Source organism: Ochotona princeps, chromosome 3, assembly GCF_030435755.1.
Source record: "Ochotona princeps isolate mOchPri1 chromosome 3, mOchPri1.hap1, whole genome shotgun sequence".
NCBI lineage: Eukaryota > Metazoa > Chordata > Mammalia > Lagomorpha > Ochotonidae > Ochotona > Ochotona princeps.
In genome coordinates, this window is record NC_080834.1 from 17,109,105 (window position 1) to 17,131,227 (window position 22,123).

At 43.8% G+C, this 22,123-nt stretch overlaps 2 protein-coding genes across 2 annotated transcripts in view; one reads left to right on the forward strand and one right to left on the reverse strand.

Annotated features, from left to right (window-relative positions):
• The window catches only part of GFM1 (G elongation factor mitochondrial 1), a 39,422-nt gene that overhangs the window by 12,936 nt on the left and 4,363 nt on the right, over positions 1-22,123 (forward strand). Inside the window, exons 9-15 of the mRNA XM_058661486.1 lie at positions 3,289-3,426; positions 4,646-4,747; positions 6,062-6,118; positions 8,759-8,896; positions 9,640-9,722; positions 19,413-19,575; positions 20,991-21,135. Coding sequence (XP_058517469.1) covers positions 3,289-3,426; positions 4,646-4,747; positions 6,062-6,118; positions 8,759-8,896; positions 9,640-9,722; positions 19,413-19,575; positions 20,991-21,135 — 826 coding nt within the window. The remainder of the gene's footprint in view (positions 1-3,288; positions 3,427-4,645; positions 4,748-6,061; positions 6,119-8,758; positions 8,897-9,639; positions 9,723-19,412; positions 19,576-20,990; positions 21,136-22,123) is intronic.
• On the reverse strand, positions 9,738-14,760 carry LXN (latexin). The gene is made up of 6 exons (XM_012930667.2): positions 14,600-14,760; positions 13,550-13,612; positions 12,108-12,285; positions 11,468-11,604; positions 10,333-10,395; positions 9,738-10,081 (listed from the first exon to the last, which is right to left on the reverse strand). The coding sequence occupies exons 1-6, from the start codon at positions 14,726-14,728 to the stop codon at positions 9,983-9,985; spliced, it is 669 nt and encodes a 222-aa protein (XP_012786121.2). The 5' UTR covers positions 14,729-14,760; the 3' UTR covers positions 9,738-9,982.

Below are 22,123 nucleotides of genomic sequence, written 5' to 3' on the forward strand. Positions count from 1 at the left end.
GACTAGAACCAGTGCCAGTATGGGATCTCGGCATGTTCAAGGTGAGGACTTCAGCAGCGAGGCTATCGCGCCAGACCCCTGTTTGTAGTTTTAAAGTATACAGTTTGGGTTGGGTGTTTGTCACAACAGTGAAGATGCGGCTTGCGATAGCCACCTGTTAGGTGGGTGCCCCTCGGTTTGAGTCCAGCCTCCATTCAGCAGTTTCCAGCTGCCTGTTAATTTACCCCATGAAAGGCACCAGCCGATGGCTCAGGTGTTTGGCGCTCTGCACGTTCCTGGGATCCTGGGAGAAGTTCAGACTGCCGTTTGCTGGCTTCGGGCTCATCTGGGGAGGAACTACTGATGGCTGATCCTCTGTCTCTGCCCTTCAAAGGAAATGAAAACAAATTTTAAAAATTTAAAAGTACAATTTGTTACATAAATAATACCAACTGTGTAAGTTTTTTTCCTCTTCATTTAACTGCATAATAAGTATAGTGCATATTTCTGTAACCGTTTACATATTGTAAATGGCATAAGTGGATATGCTATGACTAGCTCTAAATTTTCTAATTGTTGAACGTTTATGTTCTTCACAATTTTTTACTATTGTAGATGACAAGGGGTCAAGTTTTAGGAATGTGTCCTAAGCCTCGCTGACTGGCAGTGAGGACAGAGGGCAGAGGGCAGACTGGCAGTGAGGGCAGAGTCTAGGCTCATCCCATAGACAGGTGGCCTTTGGGACCGGATAGTTGCTATTGGCTTAGAAGATGGTAGTCAGGTACTGCAAGAGTATCAGAATTTTTGGCCTTCTTCGTCACCACCGTGTGACGTGGCATCCAGGGGTGGCAGTACAGGTGCCAAAGGGCACTCGGGGCTGAAGCATGGGGGTGGTAAAGAAAGGCCTGTGGTGTCATGGACTAAGCCACTGTCTGCAGCGCTACGATCCCACTTGGGAACCAGTGCGAATTCTGGCTGGCTCCGCTTTTGGTCCAGCTCCCTGCCAGTGTGCCTGGGAAAGCAGAGAAGGATGGCCCATGTCCTTGGGCCCCTGTACCTGTGGGACCTGGAGGAAGCTTGTGCCTGCTGGCTTTGGCTTGACCCTGACCTTGCTGTTGCAAGCATTTGGGGAATGAGCCAGCAGGTGGAAGATGGCTCCCTCCCTGTCACCCATATCTCTCTCTCTCTCTCTCCCTCTCTCCCTCCCTCCCCCTCTCCCCCTCTCCCCCTCTCCCGCTTTCAAACAAATAAATTATCTGAAAGGAAAGAAATAAAATGCTTTAGTCACCACCTCTGTTTAGAAAGACACTTCTATAGTTTGTCTTAAGTAACTCTGAATTGTCCAGAGATAATATATGTGACCAACATGTTCTTCAGAGTTTTAGAAAAAGTTTCAGTATTTGCAGAAATACCTGTAATGCTAGCAGAAAAAGGTGACTCTTGCTAAGTATCGAGTATTGTTTAAAAATCATTACTGATTTAATGAAAGCTTAATTTGTTTTTGTCTTGTCTTAATTCCTTTTGATAGAACATTTTTTCACATACAAAGGTATGTGAAAGGTCATATAAAAAATGGAATTGAAAATACTATTTTTGTCGATGTTATTTTAAAACAGCTTTATCATAATCACATTTTCTGTAAACTTTTTGAAGACCATTTATTACATAGCTATGGATATCTGTAAATTAGTAAAAACTTTCTTGTTCTTTTTAAAAATGGGACACAATATTTTAGCAGCTTCCTTTGATAAAATTGATTTTGAAAAATAGCCTATGGATTGTTCAGTCTAGTTTTGCTACTTCTGTACTTCATACTTTTAAGGTTTATTTATTTGAAAGGCAGAGTTAAATATAGAGAGCGCTTCCATCTGCTCTTCACTGGCTCGGTGCAGGGGTCCGAGTGGGCTGGCCACCGCTGCTTCTGCAGGGGCGCTGTCAGGGAGCTGGCCGGCGAGTGGCGCCACGACAACTCAGACTGCTTCCCCGTGCCGTAGGGCTCACCCCTGCAGTTAGGTTTTTAAGTATTACTATTTATTTTTTATCAGCCAGGATTAGTTTCTGCTTTTACTATATACTTTTGAAAATTTTCTTTTCCACTCATTTAATTTTTTGAGTTTGCTAGTGTGTTAAGTGTATGAATTAGCCTGATAGGAACGATCAGCTTTTAAGTGTGTATCTAATGTGTCAGTGTGGGTCACTGAGTTATTTTGTGAAACTCTTGCCTTGTTTCCCCTGGCTGTCAGGTGGTTTAGAGGTGCGGTCCGCACCTGCCTCTGCTGGCAGAGTTTTTCGTCTTTCCAAGAATCATACTTTATTTTTGCTTCATATTTTATTGTATAAAATTGAACTTATTTTGTTAAAGATTTAAAAAGATTTTAAAAGATTTATTTATTTTTATTACAAAGTCAGATATACAGAGAGGAGGAGAGTCAGAGAGGAAGATCTTCTGTCCGATGCTTCACTCCCCAAGTGAGCCGCAACAGCCGGTGCTGTGCCGATCTGAAGCCTGGAACCAGGAACCTCCTCCGGGTCTCCCACGTGGGTGCAGGGTCCCAAAGCTTTGGGCCGTCCTCGACTGCTTTGCCAGGTCAAAAGTAGGGAGCTGGATGGGCAGTGGAGCTGCCGGGATTAGAACCAGTGCCTATATGGGATTCCGGGGCGTTCAAGGTGAGGACTTGAGGTGCTAGGCCACGCCGATGGGCCCTAAAGATTTATATTTATTTTTAAAGATTTATTTTTACTGGAAAGTCAGATATACAGAGAGGAGAAGAGACAGAGAGGAAGATCTTCCGTCCAATGATTCATTCTTCAAGTGGCCGTGACAGACGGAACTGCACCAATCTGAAGCTAAGAGCCTGGAGTGTCTTCTGGGTCTCCCACACAGGTGCAGGGTCCCAAGGCTTTTGGCTGTCCTCTGCTGCTTTCCCAGGTCACAAGCAGGGAGCTGGATGGGAAGTGGGGCCTCTGGGATTAGAACCAGCGCCCATATGGGATTCTGGCAGGTGCATGGCAAAGACTTTAGCCTCTAGGCTACCGCACCAGACCCATTAAGTTGAACTTATGTGCAAGGCATACTGCATCATGTAACAATTAAAATAATTTTCAGTAACATTGATTTCATAGGAAGTTGAAATATCTTGGATTGTGTGAGACCAAAAGAGGTGTATCAGCAATCATTAAGTTCAGCTGAAACACATTTAAGCGTGCTACAATTGGGAGGGAATATTTAGAAGTAATGTGAAGTTTTTCTCTTAATTTTGATTCTGATGGTGTTTATTCTCCTTGCCTTTATCCGAATTTGACTTCCAGGCGGGTCGGTTTGGGCAGTTAACATACGTTCGCAATTACCAGGGAGAGCTGAGGAAGGGTGACACCATCTACAACACGCGGACCAGGAAGAAAGTGCGGGTGCAGCGGCTGGTCCGCATGCACGCAGACATGATGGAGGCAAGTGGGGCCCGGGGCAGGGGACTCCCCTGACGCTGGTGTGCGGAACCACGGGACCGGTTTTCCTCATTGGACAAGTGTTTGCTAGCATCTTCCTTTTTACTGAGATGTGTTCCAGTTGCTGCAGGCTGAGTCAGCAGATAGTCAGAACTCATTTTATTCCACTGTTCAAGGTTTTCTCAGTGCTGGAGGGTCAGGAAGAGAGTTCCCTGAGATGCGGAGCACGAGTTTTAGCATTTTTCTCCAGAGCTATGAAGAATACGGCAGGCATTCAGGATGTTTGGACTGTGGTTCTTGATGGCAGGTGACACTCACAGTCACCCGTGACTTTCCATGTTACGGCCATTGGGATAACCCTGTGTAACATCTAGGGTTTTTATTCTTATTTTAGAACCCCCTACAAAACCGTATGGGTACCAGGATATAAACCCCAGCTCCGTTCTGGGGCTTGGAATTGATTTCTGCATCTGTTCTGGCCTCCAGCAGTCTTTACTGTCGGGCTTTGCAGGATTGCGAGTGAAGGCGTGCTTTCCCAGCCCGGCTGTGCTTCTCCAGAAGCAGCTGTAACTTTAGTCTTTCCTGGGAGATGAACAGATACACACAGAATGGAATGGCCCTGCAGCTCTGGGGGAGAGCCAGCAGGGGGCAGCCTGGAGGGCTCAGGGCCGGCACAGCTGTTTCCTGGCCAGGTGCAGCGTCCTGCCAGCGACAGCCATTGTGAGTGAACTCTGAACAGCAGGAGGCCCGGGGCAGCGCTGCTTCCTCAGCTCTCCTGTGTCTCCTTGACTGCTTACATCTGGGAGAAATTAAAATTATTTTTGGTGCAGTGGATTCCATTCTTCTGCCTTTGTTTTGAAAACTTCCTTTGTGGAGTTCCTTGCATGTGTGTGACAAACCCAAGTTGCTCGTCGACTGTGGCCATGGATGTAATACCATGCTTCTTAAGTCCATAGAAGTAGCTTCAAAACTGGCACCGTGTCTTATCAGTACCGTAGTCCTGTAGGTAATTAAACCATAGCCCTGAATGTCTCGCATAAAGTAGAATGATTAAAAAAAAGCCTTGAGATAGTAGAGGCTATTTCAGACTGTGGAAAGATGGAATTCCAAGATGATTGAGCGTCTCGTTAGCCTCTGGAGTTGCTTGCCGCATCTCCGCTTCCTGGTGGGGATTGGGCGCTGCTTGTGCACCGGGTGTTGACTGTGCGCTTGTGTCGTTCAGGACGTTGAGGAAGCCCATGCTGGGGATATCTGTGCCTTGTTTGGCATTGACTGCGCTAGTGGAGACACGTTCACAAACAAAGACAACAGTGGCCTTTCCATGGTAAGCCATTGAACTTCAAAACTTCAGCACTTCATTTTGGAATTTTGTGTTTTTATGCGCAACATTCAGTATTAAAAAAACAAAAACAAAAGCAGATGTTTTCTTCAAGAGCCATGGGAATCAAGCTTATTTGAATTCCAATTAAGCACATGCTCTGTAAGCAAACTTACATGGCTTTTTGTAGCAAAAATCGTTCCACAGTTTTCCAAAGTTTAATTGGAAGAAAAATGTGCTCTGGCTTAGCCTGTGTTGTATCAGTCTTGGCTCCACCGTGAGATCCGCCTCCTCACTGTGAACACCTCGCACGTCACTGCCGCTCGGTCAGACAAGTCCCTGGGCAGTGCTGCTCCCCTAGCGAGCAGCGAGGGTGAGCTGGGGCCACACTGAGAGAGAACAGACCATGACCCAGCTCGGAGGTGAGCTGCACTAAGGCAGCCTGACCTTTGAACTCGGGGATCCTTCCGCCACTGGTGATGCTGAGGGAAGAACACTGTCCCTCCCTGCCTTGGAATTCCCTTTCCCTGTGGGAGAGCGGGCTCTCCAACACCATGACTGTTCACCCATGAGGGTGGCCCTCTCATGAATTCAGTAAAAGCATGAGTATGTAGGGCGACAGGCAATTACAGTAGGTCATTTCATAAGAATGTGACAGTTCCCCGTACCATGTGGCATATTCATAATTGTATAAACAATTATATGTGGGTTTACAACGTCCTAGAAAATCAGATCTGTACCATTTTGCTTGGGATGTAGAGAACAGGAATGCTCTAAGTATTGGTGCTGAACCCTCTGAGTACTTGTCCGTGATGTGAGGTGCCTGGTGTCTGTAGGGCGTGCTCCCTGCACACACACTCTGACTGTGCCACTACCAGCCCGCGGCCAGGCTCGGTCTCCCTGCCAAGGTTTTAGTGATCGTTTGTGAATTTGGGTAATATCCGCTTCTCACAAGTGGGCCTGACGAAATGAAGTGTGTGTACAAGGTAGTGCCCTTTCTGCTTCCCTTACAGAGATCACAGTATGTTATCGTTAAGTAAAGTAACTTACCAGAAAATTAGAAAAACAGATATAGGTCGCTCTGGGCAAGAATTCCATGTGTCAGCTTTGGGGATCAGTGATTATGTGAACTAATTAAGAAGTAAATCGTTTTGGGAGGGAGAAAACCACGTAAGTGGAAGTTTGATTTACTTTTATGTATTGTCTGCTTAGGGCTGGTGTTTATCTTTTGATACGGTTTGAGGTAGCATATTAAAATTATTCATGGTTCAAATAGTGACAATTTTTAAATATTCTCCCTTCTTTTAAAAAACATTTTAGGAGTCAATTCATGTTCCTGATCCTGTCATTTCAATAGCCATGAGACCTTCTCACAAGGTAGGAATTTGGAAGAAGGCTCAGAATGGCTCTACAGCCTGGAGCTCTTGTTCTGTCTCGGCATGCAGTTGGGTCTTGTGGCTAGCAGCGGCTTTAGGTGTCTGTCTCCTCTTTGGCTCCTGCGAGCACACCTGAAGATTGACCAGTCTGTGATTTCTAGTTACAATTCCTCGGTGTATTTGAAGAAATGATAGGAAACATATCTCCCCAACTTTAATCATTGGCCCCAGAGAGGTAAGTGTGGCTTTCTGGATTTATAATGTTTCAGAAAAGTAAAGCAGGAAGGTTTGTGTTAAGTTTTAACAAAACTTGATAAAACACCCTGGGATTTCAGACAGCGAATTGCCTGCTTCTGTGCGTCTCTGGGCTGTGTGGGTTAGAGCCCCCTGTGTACCACAGAGAGCTGATCCACAAGACTGCTGTTTCTTACTTTCAGTTTTAATTTTATATCTGGGGTTTTCTAGTAATTTTATTGTTTTATGATTGGATTTGCTGTCATTTGGCTTTTTACAAAGCCAAAACTACTTGAATAGGTTTTTACATAGGTTTTACACTGCTTGTATTGGAGCTAGTCTGATCTTTTTAGTGCCGAAGTTTTTCTTGACATTGATAACAATTCCGATAGTTTCTGATATACTTTTCTTTCTCCTGGGAACTCATGTACAAAGTGTATTCCGATGAGTTGTCATGGGGGAGACAGTAACAGCTACTACCTCCTGTATTTGGAAGGACTTTGAAACGTCCCAAACCTTCTGTTTTTTTCTTAAAGATTAATTTTATTTGAGAGCAGATTTGTATATATAGAGAGAAGGCCTGCTGGTTCACTCCCCATACAGCTCCCATGGCTTGAGCTGACCCAGATAGGAGCCAGGAGCCTTGTCAAAGTCTCCCACTTGGGTGTGGGGTCCCAAGGACCTGGGCCACCTCCACTGCTTTCTCAGGGTGTGAGTGGACAGCTGGATTGGAAGTAGAGCAGTTGAGACTTGAACTTGGGCCCCTGTGGAATGCCGACGCTTCAGGTCATTGCACCGGCCTCTCCCCAAAAGACTCCTTAATCTAGAAACGAGAATTGTTGAGTTGGCAAGAAACAGCAAATATTCCGTTTTCTAAAGCTTGCTGAAGGGTGAACCTCACACCTTAGTAAGATACTGTAGTTTTTTCTTTTTGCTCAGTTAGCTTTTTCTCTTCAGAATTATGCATGATTTGAGATTCAAAGTGTTATGTTTCCCTATCCTTAAACAGAGTATTGTGAAACATTTAAATGTTGACAAGTCACAGTAATGGAGGGGAATCAAATGTATTGTTTAGAAACATTTGCTTCTTGGAATAAATCAGTTGAAATCATTAATAAAACTGAGTAAAACCATGAGCTCAGGGGGGGCACTGCTAGGTTGAGAGTTTGTGGCTAGTGAGAGAAAGGTACAATACTGACTGGGGGCCTAAGCTGGGATTCAGTTCCAGCTTTGTCCTGGATCATCTGTGTGGCCTTGAGCAAGTCACTTAGTCTGCCTCTACAGCATTCCCCTACCCGTAAAATACAAATCTGTCTTGCTGTTTGGGTTAGAATTTGAGGTGCCATATAAAGCACCACAGCCCTATGTGTGTGCTGAACGAGGGGTAGCCATAAGACACCACAAGGTTAGTGGCTTAAAACAGCATAAATGTTTTGTTTTACATTCAGTTGGAGTCTGACACATGTATGATGGACTGAATTAGTCAAAGTGCCGGCAAGGTTGTGTTCCCTTCTGGAGTCCCCGATTCCTTGGCTCACTCAGGTTGATTCCTTTGTGGCCAAAGGTCAGGGATTCCCATTTCCTTGCTTGCCGTCATCTGCAGGCCATTCCCCACGTTTAAAGGATTGCACATCTGCCCTTCCTTGGAGGCTTGTCACCTCCCATTGTCAGTGCGGCCAGCAGCGGGTTGAGTCCCTCTTCTGCTTCAGAAGCCCCTGCCTCTCCGGGACATCGCTCTGACCCACCCCCTTCTGCCTTCCTCTTGTAGAAGCCTGTGTGATCACTTCAGGGTGATGCAATTCATTCATCTCAGTCTCCCCTTCTTAAAGTCTATAGCCTTGATTGCATCCACCAAGTTGCCTTTGCCGGGGATTCAGGCATCTGAAGGCTGTCATTGTGCTCCCCACATGGCGTTACATCTAGGGAGAAAGAGTGCACCTTACCATGTCCACGCAGACTGTTGGCAAAGCAAGTCTCAGGGTGTTATTTCCCTGGCTCTTGGTCTTAACTGTCCTGTTTGAATCTACAGTAAATAGGCAGTGAAGATGTTGTCCTTTTGATAACAATATTGCATAGAATTTCTAAAATGTAGCAAATTCTACCTTCTAGTTTATGAACAGTTATTCATAAATATAAAACGTTTTCAAAGTAAATAGGAAAGGGCTTTGAGTTAAGTCTCAGACTCTGGTTTTGATGGTCTTCTATCTATATGGAAGGAAAGTCCCATTCAGCTGGCTGCTCGCTGTTCTCTTGGCTTGAGGTTGTCAGGCTCGTAGTACGTAGTAGAACTAGGTGTGGACCGTCTCTATTAGTTGCTGATCATGTGAATTCATTCAGTAAAGTTCATTGAAAAGTCCTATTGCTTAATACTTAGTAAACAATGTGTAATAACTTTCTTCTTTTACAGAATGATTTGGAAAAATTTTCAAAGGGCATTGCCAGGTTCACAAGAGAAGATCCCACGTTTAAAGTTCACTTTGACATAGAGAGCAAAGAAACAATTGTGTCTGGAATGGGAGAGTTGCACTTGGAAATCTATGCTCAGGTAATGAATGAAAAGCAGATTGAATTAATTATTGTTTATGGGTACAAAAGTTTTTTTTAAATAATCATGTAAACACATGGTCTTCAAAATACTGATGAAAAATTTGGATGGTTAAAAAAACCTGAATAATTTCAAAAATGTTTTCCTCCCAAATAAACTTATCTTGTAATTCTATAGAATTCCAGTAAATGTCAGTAATTCTCCAACTCAGAAAATTAACGGTGGTACTTCAGACTTCATGTGGTTTGTGTCCAGATGTGATGTACTGCCTCTGGTATTTGGTAGTAATTGTGATTTCTAACGTTATTTGATAAACACGAACTACTAGAATCAAGGCCTTGAAAATTTGTGACAAAGTAGTCAGTCCATCCATCCCTAGGTCCTGGTTATTTTAATTAAGTCATGATCATTTTGAAGTTGTGATTAAAAAAAATCCTGACAACAGGTTTATAAGTTATTCTAGTAACATGTAATGATATAGAACAGTGATGAAGTTTTAGTGAACAGATTGTGGGAAAATACAAATTAATCACCTTAGATTAGAATTCATTTCTATTAAATCTATAAAAGTAGTTTAGATTAAATATTCTGTATCTAGCTTTATAAGAACGTATAATGACAGGCTTTATCCTTAGCCTATCTATTATGTTTAATTAAAAGCTATTAAGCTATTTAAGGTCCTTAGAATTTTTTTGGTTAATTGTAACAAAGTTTTCCCTCCATATCTGCCCTACTGTTTTTAGAGGATGGAAAGAGAATATGGCTGTCCTTGTACCATGGGAAAGCCGAAAGTCGCCTTTCGAGAGACCATCACTGCTCCTGTCCCGTGAGTATGCAGCACAATTAAATGTTATGAGGCCAAAAGGGAAGTTTTATTATGATGTACACCCACCACTGCTACGGTTACACAGACATGCTTATGTAGTGACACTTTTGGTTCTGGGATCTATATGGCTGTATACTGGAATCAAGGTAATATACAGTTACCCTCTGGGACTTGTTTGGCCACTGCTAGATACCAGCGAGCCCTCGCATGCATGGCATTAGTGGCCTGTTGACATTGCCTGCCGTCGCCAGGAGCCTCCTTCATGCCAGATGTGCTTCCTTGGGCAGACGGCTACTGTGTTTGACTTTAGTACCATATTGTGGATGCCAGAGAACTTGCATTTGCCAAGGAATGATCTCCTGAAAGAAAATAAATTGATACCATGATAGAATTCATAAAACAATTACGAAAACACAGTTGAGTTTATATTTTGATGGAAACAGTCCTCAAAGAAGTATGAGAAACGCATTAAACTGCTGTAGGTAGAGTAGGCCTCAGCCTGGCGTCCAAGATCACATGAATTGTGCTTTGTCAGAATTAATGTCACGTTAGCTCTGAAAGGAGTGTCATTTTCCACAGTGGCATCAAGTAAAGGTAAACACTGCTTTACCTGAGACGCGATGTCGTGAAGTAGAACGGTATAGTCTAATTCAATGAAGTCATCATTTCTTTGCTATGAAAAGAAAGGTAAAAACCTGGTGTTTAAAATTCTGTATCACTGAAAAATGACACATCACTTTTTAAAACCAGCTGGGTTTAGTAAGTAGTTACAGTCTTTTATCTGTATTGTTTCTTGCTCTGGCAGTAACGTGATGTTACAAGCAACATGGAAATACTTGGCCAGGTTTACACCCGTCACCATCAGGGGTGCGCTGTGGTTACACAGGCCCTGGAGGAAGATAATGTAAACATCCTAACAAATCTTGATAGAGATACGACTTGTATAACCAAAGCAAATGGTTCAACTCTTGTGTTGAGATTTTCAGTAATGCTTTAAAATCACAATTTGGTGAAGGATTCTAGGAGTTTCTTTACATAGACATTTACTGACATTGTCCTGTATATATTTTGCTAAAAGTATGGTTTGATTATTTTATGGTCTCACTCCCTGGGCTCAGTTACTTAAGGCCATTTAATACCTCTCCAGGAATGTTGTAACCAAGGTTGGTGTGTGAAAATGCCTTAGAGAAAAAAAAAAGGTTACTGTTTCTCAAAATATTGTCATAATATCTGTGTTAGGTTTTGGCATCACACCGTGAATGTTGTAATTGGCTTTGCTGTCCTCCAGTGCCCACAGATCTCTTAGCAAGTGGCCACAAAAGCTTGGGGGGACACTCTGTCTCGTGGCTTGGTGTCAATAAGTTCTAGTAAGTCAGCTGGGAAGTTGGATTCTGTGGTGCCTTTTCCAAGTGCCTTCCTGAGCCTACTTAGGAATAAGAAATGTTCACTGGGGTTCTGTGGCTTGCCTTGCTGGTGTTGGGGGCCCAGGGAACGCCTGCTAATGCAGCTCCGTTCCTTGTACTTGGAAGGCTAGTTAGGGGAAGGGGCATGGAGGTTGGTAGCTCTCAGCCCACTGCTGTCAGCGGGCCCCTTCCTGCCACTCTGCCTTCCCCAGACTGAGTCGTGGCTGACCCCTGGTTTATAGAGCACACTCATTATCTTAAATACAAAGTGGTGTTTATCCAGGTATGAATTAAAATGCTTTAAAAACCCTGGCAATCATGTCCTTTATGGAAATTACTTACCACCTGCTTGACAGTTTGAATTTTTGCCATTTTATACCACGTGTTTTCTGTAGAATTCTGCCATATTATGTAACCACAGCCAACCCAGGCTAAGTGTCGAACTGGCTTCATTTCTGGAGGTACATTTCCAAAACTGTCTATTGGTGGAAACATTTACATATGATAAGTATAATCATCTTAAAAGAATAATTATTTTAAAGTTTAAATTCTAATTCATGCCTTAATTTTCTTCAAATATGTACAGAAAAGAAAACACCTAAAGCCCCAGATGAATGTTGTCCCAAAGCCTCTTTCTCAGTCAGGAAAGACGCACTTCTAAGAGGCTGTCAGATGAGACCTAAGAAATGTAAAGCTAGTAGCAAGTAGGGTAGGAGTGTGCACATTAGGACTAAATAGGCTGTTTTTAAAAAGTGTGTACCGCAAGCCAAGGAAAGAAGTGGAACAGTTTCCGAGGCGGTGCAGTAGGCTCCTCAGGAGCTGTGAGGCTCGGACTCGGGCCTGCTACTCCAGGGAGCGCTGTCGTCACAGAGTAAATGTTGTTACAGAAATTCCGCAGTGCTGGTAACATCTAAGAAGCTTGAGTGTAGGTAACTGAGATTTTCACATTGGAAAGATTTTTCCCTATGCTGTATTTATGTACCTGGGATGTTTTGTGCTTCTAGTGGTTCCTTCATGGATTTGAGTCTTTCGTAAAATGTGTTGTCTTCTTCATCTGGGTTCTTTCCAATTTCTCCTTCAAATGTGAAGTTGACTTCAGGCGCGGTGTCCTGGCCTGCTGGAGGGTACAGCACTTCAGCTGTGCAGTTGACTGTTACTTCCTGTTGGAGACATTTTTGCAGAAGATCAGTGTGTGTAAGTTACTAATTGTTGTCCCTGAGATGGGATGTGTTGCACTAGGCCCTGATGGTGCTGTGTCACACTGCAGAGAGCTCATTTTTTCTTTCTTTTTTTTTTTTTTAAGGTTAACTTTATTTGAAAGGCGGCGTTACACAAAGATTTTTCCATCCACTCACTTCCCCCAAACAGCTGAAATGGCCAGAGCTGAGCTGGTTTGGAGCCAGGAGCCTCACCAGGGTGTCCCTCGTGAGGTATGGGGGCCCAAGAACTTGAGCCATCTTCTGCTGCTTTCCCAAATCTATAAGCAGGGAGCTGGATTGAAAGTGGAGCAGTCAGGACTTGAACCCATGTCAGAGAGGCTGCTGGTGCTGCACGGAGAAGCAGCCTACTACACCACAGCGCTAGCCCCAAGGTGCCTGTTCTCAAAGGTGTGGGCTTGGCCTACTAAAGGCATCATGTAAATAGTTTATAAGGTCTCATGTTACAAATTCTAACCTTAAATTTTTAATATATTTCCTTATTATAGGATAGCCATTTGCAAGGACACATTTAGCCTTATTTTATATACCAATTCAAAATGGGTTACTTTTTAAGTTTTCCTATTACTCTTTCTCCCTGCTCCTGAGAGACAACAAGTGTTTTTGTCTCTTTGTGGCAAAGGTAGGTATCAGAATCCATTTTAGAAGTAAGATAAGAATTGCAGCTCGGTGTAACAGGTCCTTTAAATGGCCTGTCTCCTGAATGCAGGCTTTTAGATGGTTATGGTATGAATTGTAGCTCTTCCTCATTTGTCTTACAAAAATTTGACAGAATTTCTAAAGGTAGACCTGCCTCACTCACTGATCTGGAAGGGAGCACCAGCTGGCCGTTCTGTCGCTCAGAAGTCTCTCGAGGAGCACTTGCAGTTTCTTTACATGCCCAGTGAGAAACAGCAAAAGGCAGGCAACAGACAGCCATCATGACTGGAGGGTGAATTACTTCACATGAGAGCCAAGTTCAGGCTGCTGGATGAAGCAATTGACTTGAAGGATAAAGTCCTGTCTGATTAATGCAACAGAAATAATTCACATGTCCCGGAGTGCATGGCTCCTCACGCTCGCCCAGGTTAGGTATTGTCTCAGAGGCTGCGGTTCCACAACTAGAAATGAAGTGGGATGAGAGCAAAACCAGTCTCACAGATTGGATCAGCCAAGTTGATCCTGAGTGTTTCCAATCGAATTTTATTTAATAAAACATTTCACTTACTTTTTGGATTATGTCTTCCACAGAAAATTTAAGGTGATACTTATGTCCTCTTCCTGGAATATCCTAAAAATTAAAAAATGTGGTTGAGAGAAGACATTATAACAAATCAAATATTTATTAGAATGGAAAAAATCCATTCTAACAAAAAAAAAGTCTTGGTGTTAAGCACCCTAAGTCTTGAAGCGGCGCACAGCCTTTCTGGTGCAGTGCTCCCAGCATGTGGACTGACAGCACGCAGAGTGGACGACTCCTCCCCAGGCATCAGGAAGCGCCAGCCTCTGGCTGTGGTCCTGCGTGCTCTACATCAGAAATTTGGAAGTAGCTTTGACTTCTGAAGTCGGCAGAAGGGATAGCCCTTTCTGAGTGCAGTGTCCCTTCAGGCAGTGCTGTGTGTGAGCTGGTCTGGACGGCCATGTCCTCGGGCCTGTTGTTGCCTAGAAGTGGGCCTGAAAAATGACCCTGTAGCAAAATTTTAAGACATTCAATATAAGCATTTCATTTTTTAAATCAAGGTGCAGATTGAAAGTTAATAGTTGTTATTGTGGTGCAGTTCTGAGCTAATATCTATTCCCTCTCGTCTCTTTAACGCCAGTAACAGTTAAGGTAAGGACAGCCTCAAGTCCCAGTACCCTTCGGCATGCTGGGTTTAACTCAGCCCTTTGGCCAGAGAGCAGGCTCTCGTGGCTGTGGTCTTGGGTGGATAAAGCTGCCCCCCCCCCCCCCCCCAGCATTTATTCTGTCTCTGTTGTTGGTTTCTCTAGCCGCCTGTTGTCCCCTTCCGTTTGATTAAAGGTTCTGATGAGGGCTGCTCTTCACGTTAGGAAAAGGAGTCATGCAGAGGTGTGGCAGCAGTTGGAAAGGGAGCTGCGGTCGCAGCATTCCTGCAGGTCTCACTGGGGGAGTTGGGGAAAATGCCGCCCTTTATGTGGGGCGCTGTGGCATTTCCTTGGAAGAGTGCCCAAGAAACTGTCGCTGCCTTCTGGTGGAAATAAGGGATAGTTCCGGGCTGTCTCCAGGGCACACTGAGCACGGCGCGCCCTGCAAACTCACCTCCATGCTGGCTCTCTTGACCGTCTGCACCTGGAACACCTTGTGCGGGGTCCCCTGCTGGTAGTTGATGCAGTTCTCCACCACCGAGGCCGCCCTGGAGGCTGGGTAGTGGGTTGGCGGGATTTCCATTCTTGCCGAGCGCACTGGCCGCGGGGCTCCTGCTGCTCAGTGGAACCCGGTAGAGAGAGGCCGTTCTGGGGGCGCTGCCCGCTGCGGTGAGCAGCCTGGCCAGGAGGGGCTGGGCGTGGGCTGGATCACCAGCTCCCTTCCTCCCCCTCTTCCTCCTCCAACTCAGGAAGCTGCTTTGGGCTCTGGCTCCCGGAGAGTAGGCGCCACGCCCCACTCTCCCTGCCTTACACGGCCGGTTCTTATTGGAGGAGAGGCGGGGCGCCCTGGGGAGGAGGAGTGGAAAGGGAGTCTGTGGGCTGGCTTGGCTCTGTCTTGTATTAACCTATACAAAAGTGCTGGGCGGGACTTGGAGGCGTTGGGGGTTGTAGCCCCTCCACTCCAAGGCTCTAGGGAAAAGTTAGCCCCGCTTGCAGGCTGGAGTACAACTTCCTTACCGTGACTTGCACAGGCCGGGGGCCAGGGTCCTCCAGTGGTTGCTATTGTGAGAAGCAGGGGCCAGTTTTCTTTCCCAGTTTCCGGAGAAGACGGCCCATTCTCCCCACATCAGGGTACAAGAGACTGCACTGTATTGTTAAATCAGGACATTTTGTAATGTGGGTCAGCCCCTGCTTTACCCATCTTACAGGAGAGTCTGCAGTGACACCATATCCGAATTTGAATCACTTTGAACAGTTTACTTCAAGGGTTAAAACGTACTTTAGAACTGAACTTACACAAAGCTCTGTTGAAGTAGCTTGCAGCGGAAGCAGGGCTTGGTTTAATCAGTCAGCTGGTGCACTACCACTCTGCGATTTCCTCGGGGCTTGTCCTCCGCCTTTGTCATGTTTAACCTGGGCTGTTTGGCCCTTCCTGTACTTCAGGAAACTAAGACTTCCTTTGTCCTGTGGCCAGAACTTGTCTGGGAAGTGGAGATTCTTTGGTCTTTTTCTTGAAAATAGACTTTTGATGGTTCCTTGGTATACTTGTCTATATATGTTATCAATGATTTTAGAAGGGAAGTGAAAAAAGTATATCTGTAATTGTCTTTATATGCCACTTAAAATGCGTGAATGTGTTTTGAGTCAGTAGGGTCTTAAGAACTAATATGCAGTAAGGCATCCTTCCCCCAAGAGTTCATCGTCCACCAGCTGTGCAGTCACTAGAAGGTGAATTCGTTTTGCCTCTTAAAGCTTTTAGTAAGGTGGTAAAATGGTGCCCCTCCCACGTGTCGATGGGTTCTTTATCTGTGAGCCAGTCCCATGGGTTGTGCTGTGTAAACGCTGGAATTCTTGAACTGAGTGCCCCTCGTGGCTTAGTATTATGCTGCTGTGATTGCCTTCATGGAAGGCCCCTGCGCTGCTTTGCTGCTCAGTTGGAGAAGCGGGAAGCACAGATGTCAGCTCCTGAGCGTCGTGAAGCTGTATGGTTGTAATCACTAGAAACAGATTTTAGCATAACAGGCATTTTAAGCATACACATAGCAATTTAGGTTTTCTGTCTTTATAGAAAACAGATGTATTCATCTTCATTGGAAAAGCAGATTTACAGAGAGGAGGAGGGAGAGACAGATCTTCCACTTGCTGGTTCACTTCACTAATGGCTGCAGCTCTAATCAGAGCTGAGCTGATCTGAAGCCAGGAGCCAGGAGCTCTTCCGGATCTCCCACATGGGTGCAGGGTCCCAAGGCTTTGGGTTGTCCTTAGCTGCTTTCCCAGGCCACAAGCAGGGAGCTGGATGGGAAGTGGAGCTGCTGGGACATAATCAGTATCCATAGGGGTGCTGGTGCTTGCAGGAAGAGGATTAGTTGATTGGACCATTGTGCTGGCTGCTAGGTACGCTTAACAATGTAATGTTTTGCATTACAAAAAGTTTAACTGCCTGTTTGAATATTTAATATGGAAGTGGCATTAAGAAAAATCTCTTCTATATTAAGGTCCTTGAAAATCTTACTCAGGTCTTCAAGCTTCGTGAACAGGGGCTGTTCCTCAGTCCATTGTCCTTAAGCTTAAAGTGTGGATTGTTTTCTAGGAACTGAGATCAGGTGAATTATAACTTTATGTAACTGAATATAACTGTAAAACTAAGTAAAAATTCTTATGAGTAGCAACAATGGCGTGACTGTTAAGTCAAAACGCTCCTGATACTAGAGCCAAGCAGCACAACTGACAACATGCTAGTGACGGTTAATGTGATGAATGTTTTTGCAAAGCTGTCTGACCCTGGGGCGTGGCTTCCCTCGACCTCAGTGAGCACGTCTTGCCTGCTGCTGGAGTGGTCTCACTTCCTCTGTGCACTGCTGCACCAGCTGTCCTCCTAATGTTTCCTGAAGTGAATGTGTCATTTGTGGGTTAAGTCAATTTATATTCTTATTAGCTTTCTGGGAAGATGCTGGGTTAAGGGTGTAGGCTTTGGTGCCAGTCCTGGCTCTGCCTCTGAATAGATGTATTGGGTAAGTTAAGTTACTTAGATTACTCAACTCTGACATGGTGATAAAAATAGGTCCTCCTCTGTGTGTGTGTGGTAAAGGAAAGTAAAACAGCCCAAAGTGCTTGACATAAGCCTGGTGCTTAAATGTGTTGTTATTTGGTACCATATCGATTCAGACGTAGTCCCTGAGGCTGGATGGGGTTGTTGGTGAGTTGCCCTGCCAAGCAGTGCTGTCCAGTGGAGCTGTCCAGTGGAGCTGTCCAGTGTTGGAGCTGATCTGTAGCTTCCTGCTAGCCATTCTCAGCAAGTGGCCGTTGAAATGTGACAAGCGGTACTAGAGACTATATTTTAAACTTTGCTTTATTTTTACTTAAATAAAAATGTTGAAATTTTTATTTTATTTAGACTCTAAGTTCCATTGGACGGCTTAGGTCTAAGCTACATTAGCATAGATGTTCTTGTCAAATTGAAAGCCAGGTTTCTTAGAAGATTGATTTACTTTTGTTTGAAAGAAAGATGTAACAGAGAGGAGAACTAGGGAAGTCTTCCAACTGCTGGCTCACTCCCTAAAAGACTGCAGTGGCCAGAGCTGAGCTGATCTGATGCTAGGAGCCAAGAGCTGCTTCCAGATCTCCCACCTGAGTGCAGGATCCTAAGGACTTGGTCTGTCCTCTGCAGTTTCTGCAGGCCACTGCAGAGATGGATTGGAAGGGAAGCAGCCGGGACACAAACTGAAACCCTGATTGGATGCTGGCACCACAGGGTGGAGAATCAGCCTGCTATGCCATTGTGCCTACCTCAAATTGAAAGCAAGCATTAAAGATGTCTCAAGAAGAGATCAACAGCTACCAGCGTCTGTCCATCACAGTGTTGGAAATCTGCTCAGTCATTCTGTGGTGATTTGACAGTTCTCCCATTCAGGAAAACTAACCTTTTGTCATTTTGCTTTTCCTAGCCCATCCTGAAGCTCTTGACTGTTGGAAACTTATTTAAAGGCAGTTAATCAAGTGCATTCACGCATAAGGTTTTAGGAAATGTGCTTGTTTCAAGCTGGCATCTCTTACTGATATTGAAACATGTTTCCAAACTACTCACAGATCTGAATGCAGGAACGAACACAGACCCATTAAGTCCATTTGCCTGCCGTCACCTGCAGGTGGTTTTGAAAATGGCTTACCTCTTCCATTTTAGAGTCTGGAGGAAGGTTTCAGGTCAAAGGAAATGGTAAATGAAATGTTACGAATAGTAAAGAGATGTTTTTCCAATGAAATGGTAGTCTTTATTTACATATGCATAATGGGTTTTGACTGTTCTGCTTATTTATGCTGCCATTAGTGATCAGAAGGAAGCAGTGGCCTGTGTCCATCTGGCTTTTTGAATGACTTATTTATGTAAGTCACTGTCATTTTCAAGTGTTTTTATTCCACGCAGAACTCCCTTTCTTGCATTGCCTGAGTGTGGAATGCCCCACTAGTGAAGCCGTGTGTCTGCATTCATCGACATTAGATAGCCCTCAGAGCTCCTAATGTGAAGCAGCTGTCCTTTAAGAACACTGTAGTGCAAGGAAGGGAGACTTGCCAAGAGAGGTAGCTGAGCTTTTCAGCATGTAGATTATTGGCGGGATAAAAAACCCATAAGCTTAACCCTTTTAATTGCTTTAATTTTTATTTTGAAATTCAGAATTGGCAGAAGTAAAAGCTGTGGGTTACATAAGTGCTATGCTCTGCCTTCACCTGCTCAGTAGGAGTGGGAAAGTGAGGATTATTATTATTATTTGTTAAAGATTTATTTATTTTTATTGGAAAGTCAGATATACAGAGAGGAGGAGAGACAGAGGAAGATCCTACATCCGTTGATTCACTCACCAGGTGACGGCAACAGCCAGTGCTGCGCCAGTCCAAAGCCAGGAGCCAGGAGCTTCTTCCAGGTCTCCCACACGGGTGCAGGGTCCCAAGGCTTTGGGCCATCCTCGACTGCTTTCCCAGGCCACAAGCAGGGAGCTGGATGGGAAGTGGAGCTGCTGGGATTAGAACCGGTGCCCATATGGGATCCCGGGGTGTTGAAGGCGAGGACTTTAGCCACTAGGCTATCACGCTGCTGGGCCCCAGGACTATTTTTTAGATAAATTCTGTAATACAAGTTTAGGCATCTCATAACCAAAAGAAAAACTGAAAGTGATTACATACAGTTGAGTTGTTTGTTTGCTTCCATTTAAAGTAAGTTATTTCATTTTAGCAATTAATGCTGTATTGCTTTTTTCTTGCTAAATTACTTTCAGGTTTGAGTTTACACATAAAAAGCAATCGGGTGGTGCAGGCCAGTATGGGAAGGTGATAGGCGTGCTGGAGCCCTTGGATCCAGAGCACTACACGAAGCTCGAGTTCGCAGATGAGACATTTGGGGCAAATGTTCCAAAGCAGTTTGTACCTGCTGTGGAAAAGGTAAGAATTGTATTAAGTTGGTTTTTCTTTTTGCATTTTGATTTACTAAGAACAGTCTAATAAGTATCAAATCCTAATTTTTCACATTACCTACTTTCATTCATTTTCACTACAATCCTGTCTCCTGTTAAGCTTTCCATGTGACTCAGAGTCTTTAGTTCTTTACATTCAAGAGCTATAAATGTCTGATATGACAGTGGTGGGAATTCATTCTATTTCTTAATCCAGGTTTTATTTCTCTTGACAACTTGTAGCTTCTGTGGTGATTGTAATTGGCAGTTGGGTTTGTAGCAGTCCTTGGGCATTTAAGGCAGGTCTGTGCGTTCACCGCAGTGGTGATCTGCTGGGGGGCTCGGCCCTGGGCGCCCTACTGTGGTTCCGCAGTCAGGGTGCACGGTTCGCTTCAGCTGGAAACCAAGAGTAATGATAATCTGAACCCTTCAGAAAACGAAGCAGGTAAGGTTATGTGATACTGCTTTGGGAACTGGAATTACTTTTTAGATATAAGGGATTAGCATTTTGTTTGCTACCCATGTCACTTTTTTTTAAGGCCATTTTAAACTTTCGGTAATTGTTTATTCTTGTACCTTAAGGGTTTCCTGATCTTTAAAAAAAATTTCACCTTAGATATCCCTGCTAACATAATTTTTGTCTTGGAGACAGTTATTTGTGATTAATGTATTCTATTTATTATACTCTTACTTCAAGACAGTATTATGTCATTCCCATACTTATATTATTTTCTGAAAGATTAAGAGAGTTTTACAGTTGTAAGATGTATGAAATAAGTTGTATGTAGTACAACTATATAATTGAGTAGTAGCCAGTTTGAGTAGTAAACAAAGCTCTTTAACTGAATGAAAAAGAATTGCAGATTGTACTTTAGTAATATGTACAATTCCTTGTAAGTCAACTATACTTTAACGAAGTTATATGCTTTTTTTAATTGCATTTGGAAGAGTGGAATTACCTTTGAGTTCTAGTTCTTACTAGCATTGTGTAACTTTGTGTATTACAGCTTTATGTGAGAGAGATAATAGGACTCCTGCTGCCTATTGGAGTTCTTTGAAAGAGTTTGTAGGTGCACCTTTCCTGTTTTCTTACTGTAAAGTTCAGATCGTGTAGTTTCTAATGGATTCTGAGAGTTAAGTCATTCCTGAACATGGGTTAGTCCTCTGAGGTTCTCTTTACATTGGTTTACACATGTAAGTAGTGTTTTTCCAAGGGATTGCTTGTTCAGGTACTGTAAAAATGAAACTTAGTAAAGATATCAAATTCTCTAAAATATTTGTTTTTGAGGGATGAACTGTAATGCACACAAGAACACTGTAGTGCTTCAGAACACTGACCCGTTTGGTAGGTTTTGGTAATGTATCAGTCCACCCACTCCAGAAGCTGTTTTCATTCACTCATAGGGATTTTTAGATGCCTGTGAGAAGGGCCCTCTCTCTGGTCATAAGCTCTCTGGGCTCCGGTTCGTTCTGCAAGATGGAGCACACCACATGGTTGATTCCAATGAAATCTCTTTCATCCGCGCAGGAGAAGGTGCTGTCAAACAAGGTAAGCTGTGTGCCAACACCTGCCACCTTGGACCAGCAGAGCCTTGGGGGGCAGCTTCTCTGCCTGCAGTGCTGGGGGTAGTCTGTTCTATTCCCTCAGTTAGCTAATTCTTTTTTTTTTTTTCCTGTGTTTAAATTCATAGGTAATTTATGTTTGCTTTTCATAGACAAGATGGAAATGCTTAGATTCTAAGAAATATTTTTAAAGTTAACTAGAGTCATGCTTTTAGTGTTTTACTCAAAGTAACTTTCGTGTATGACATTTTAGGTTATGACATATATTCTTTTAAATATTTATTTATTTGAAAGAGAGCAAGATCTTTTATCCAGTGGCATATGTCTCAGGTTGCCACAGTGCTGGTCCAGGCTAGCCTGGGCTTTTCTGAGGCCTCCCCGGGAGACAGTAGTGTCCCAAGTGCTTGGGCAACCTGCTGCTGCTGTCCCCAGGCCACCAGAACAGAGCTAGATGGAAAGTGGAGCAGCCAGGACAAGAATCCAGAACCATATGGGATGCTGGCATCCCAGCCGATGATTTAAGCTGCTCTGCCACCATGCCATCCCCCAGGATTTTATATATTTTGAGAATAACAAAAGTATTTTGAAAGAATTCAGTAAACCTTTTTCACACTGAAGATTTCTTGCTAAGCTATTAAAATTATCAGCTTAATGACAGCCTACGAATTAGAACTGTCTCTGATTCTTTGCTTTTAAGAGAAAAAGACAAATGACAGCATAGAAATTTGACATCAGGATTTTTCCACAAATGAATTTCAAAATTATGTGCAAAATCCAGAAAACTCATTACTTGCTATTTTTTCTGTTTGTTATGTGATAATTCCTTGGTAGTATCTGTGCTTTTGCATAGGAAAATTGTTATATACAGAACATTCACATGTATTTTTGTGAAATGAAATGCTCTGTTTGGGTACGTTTCAACCTATTGATGTGAGTGTCACTTTATTGTGGCCAGTTTTTTTCTTCTTCATGTG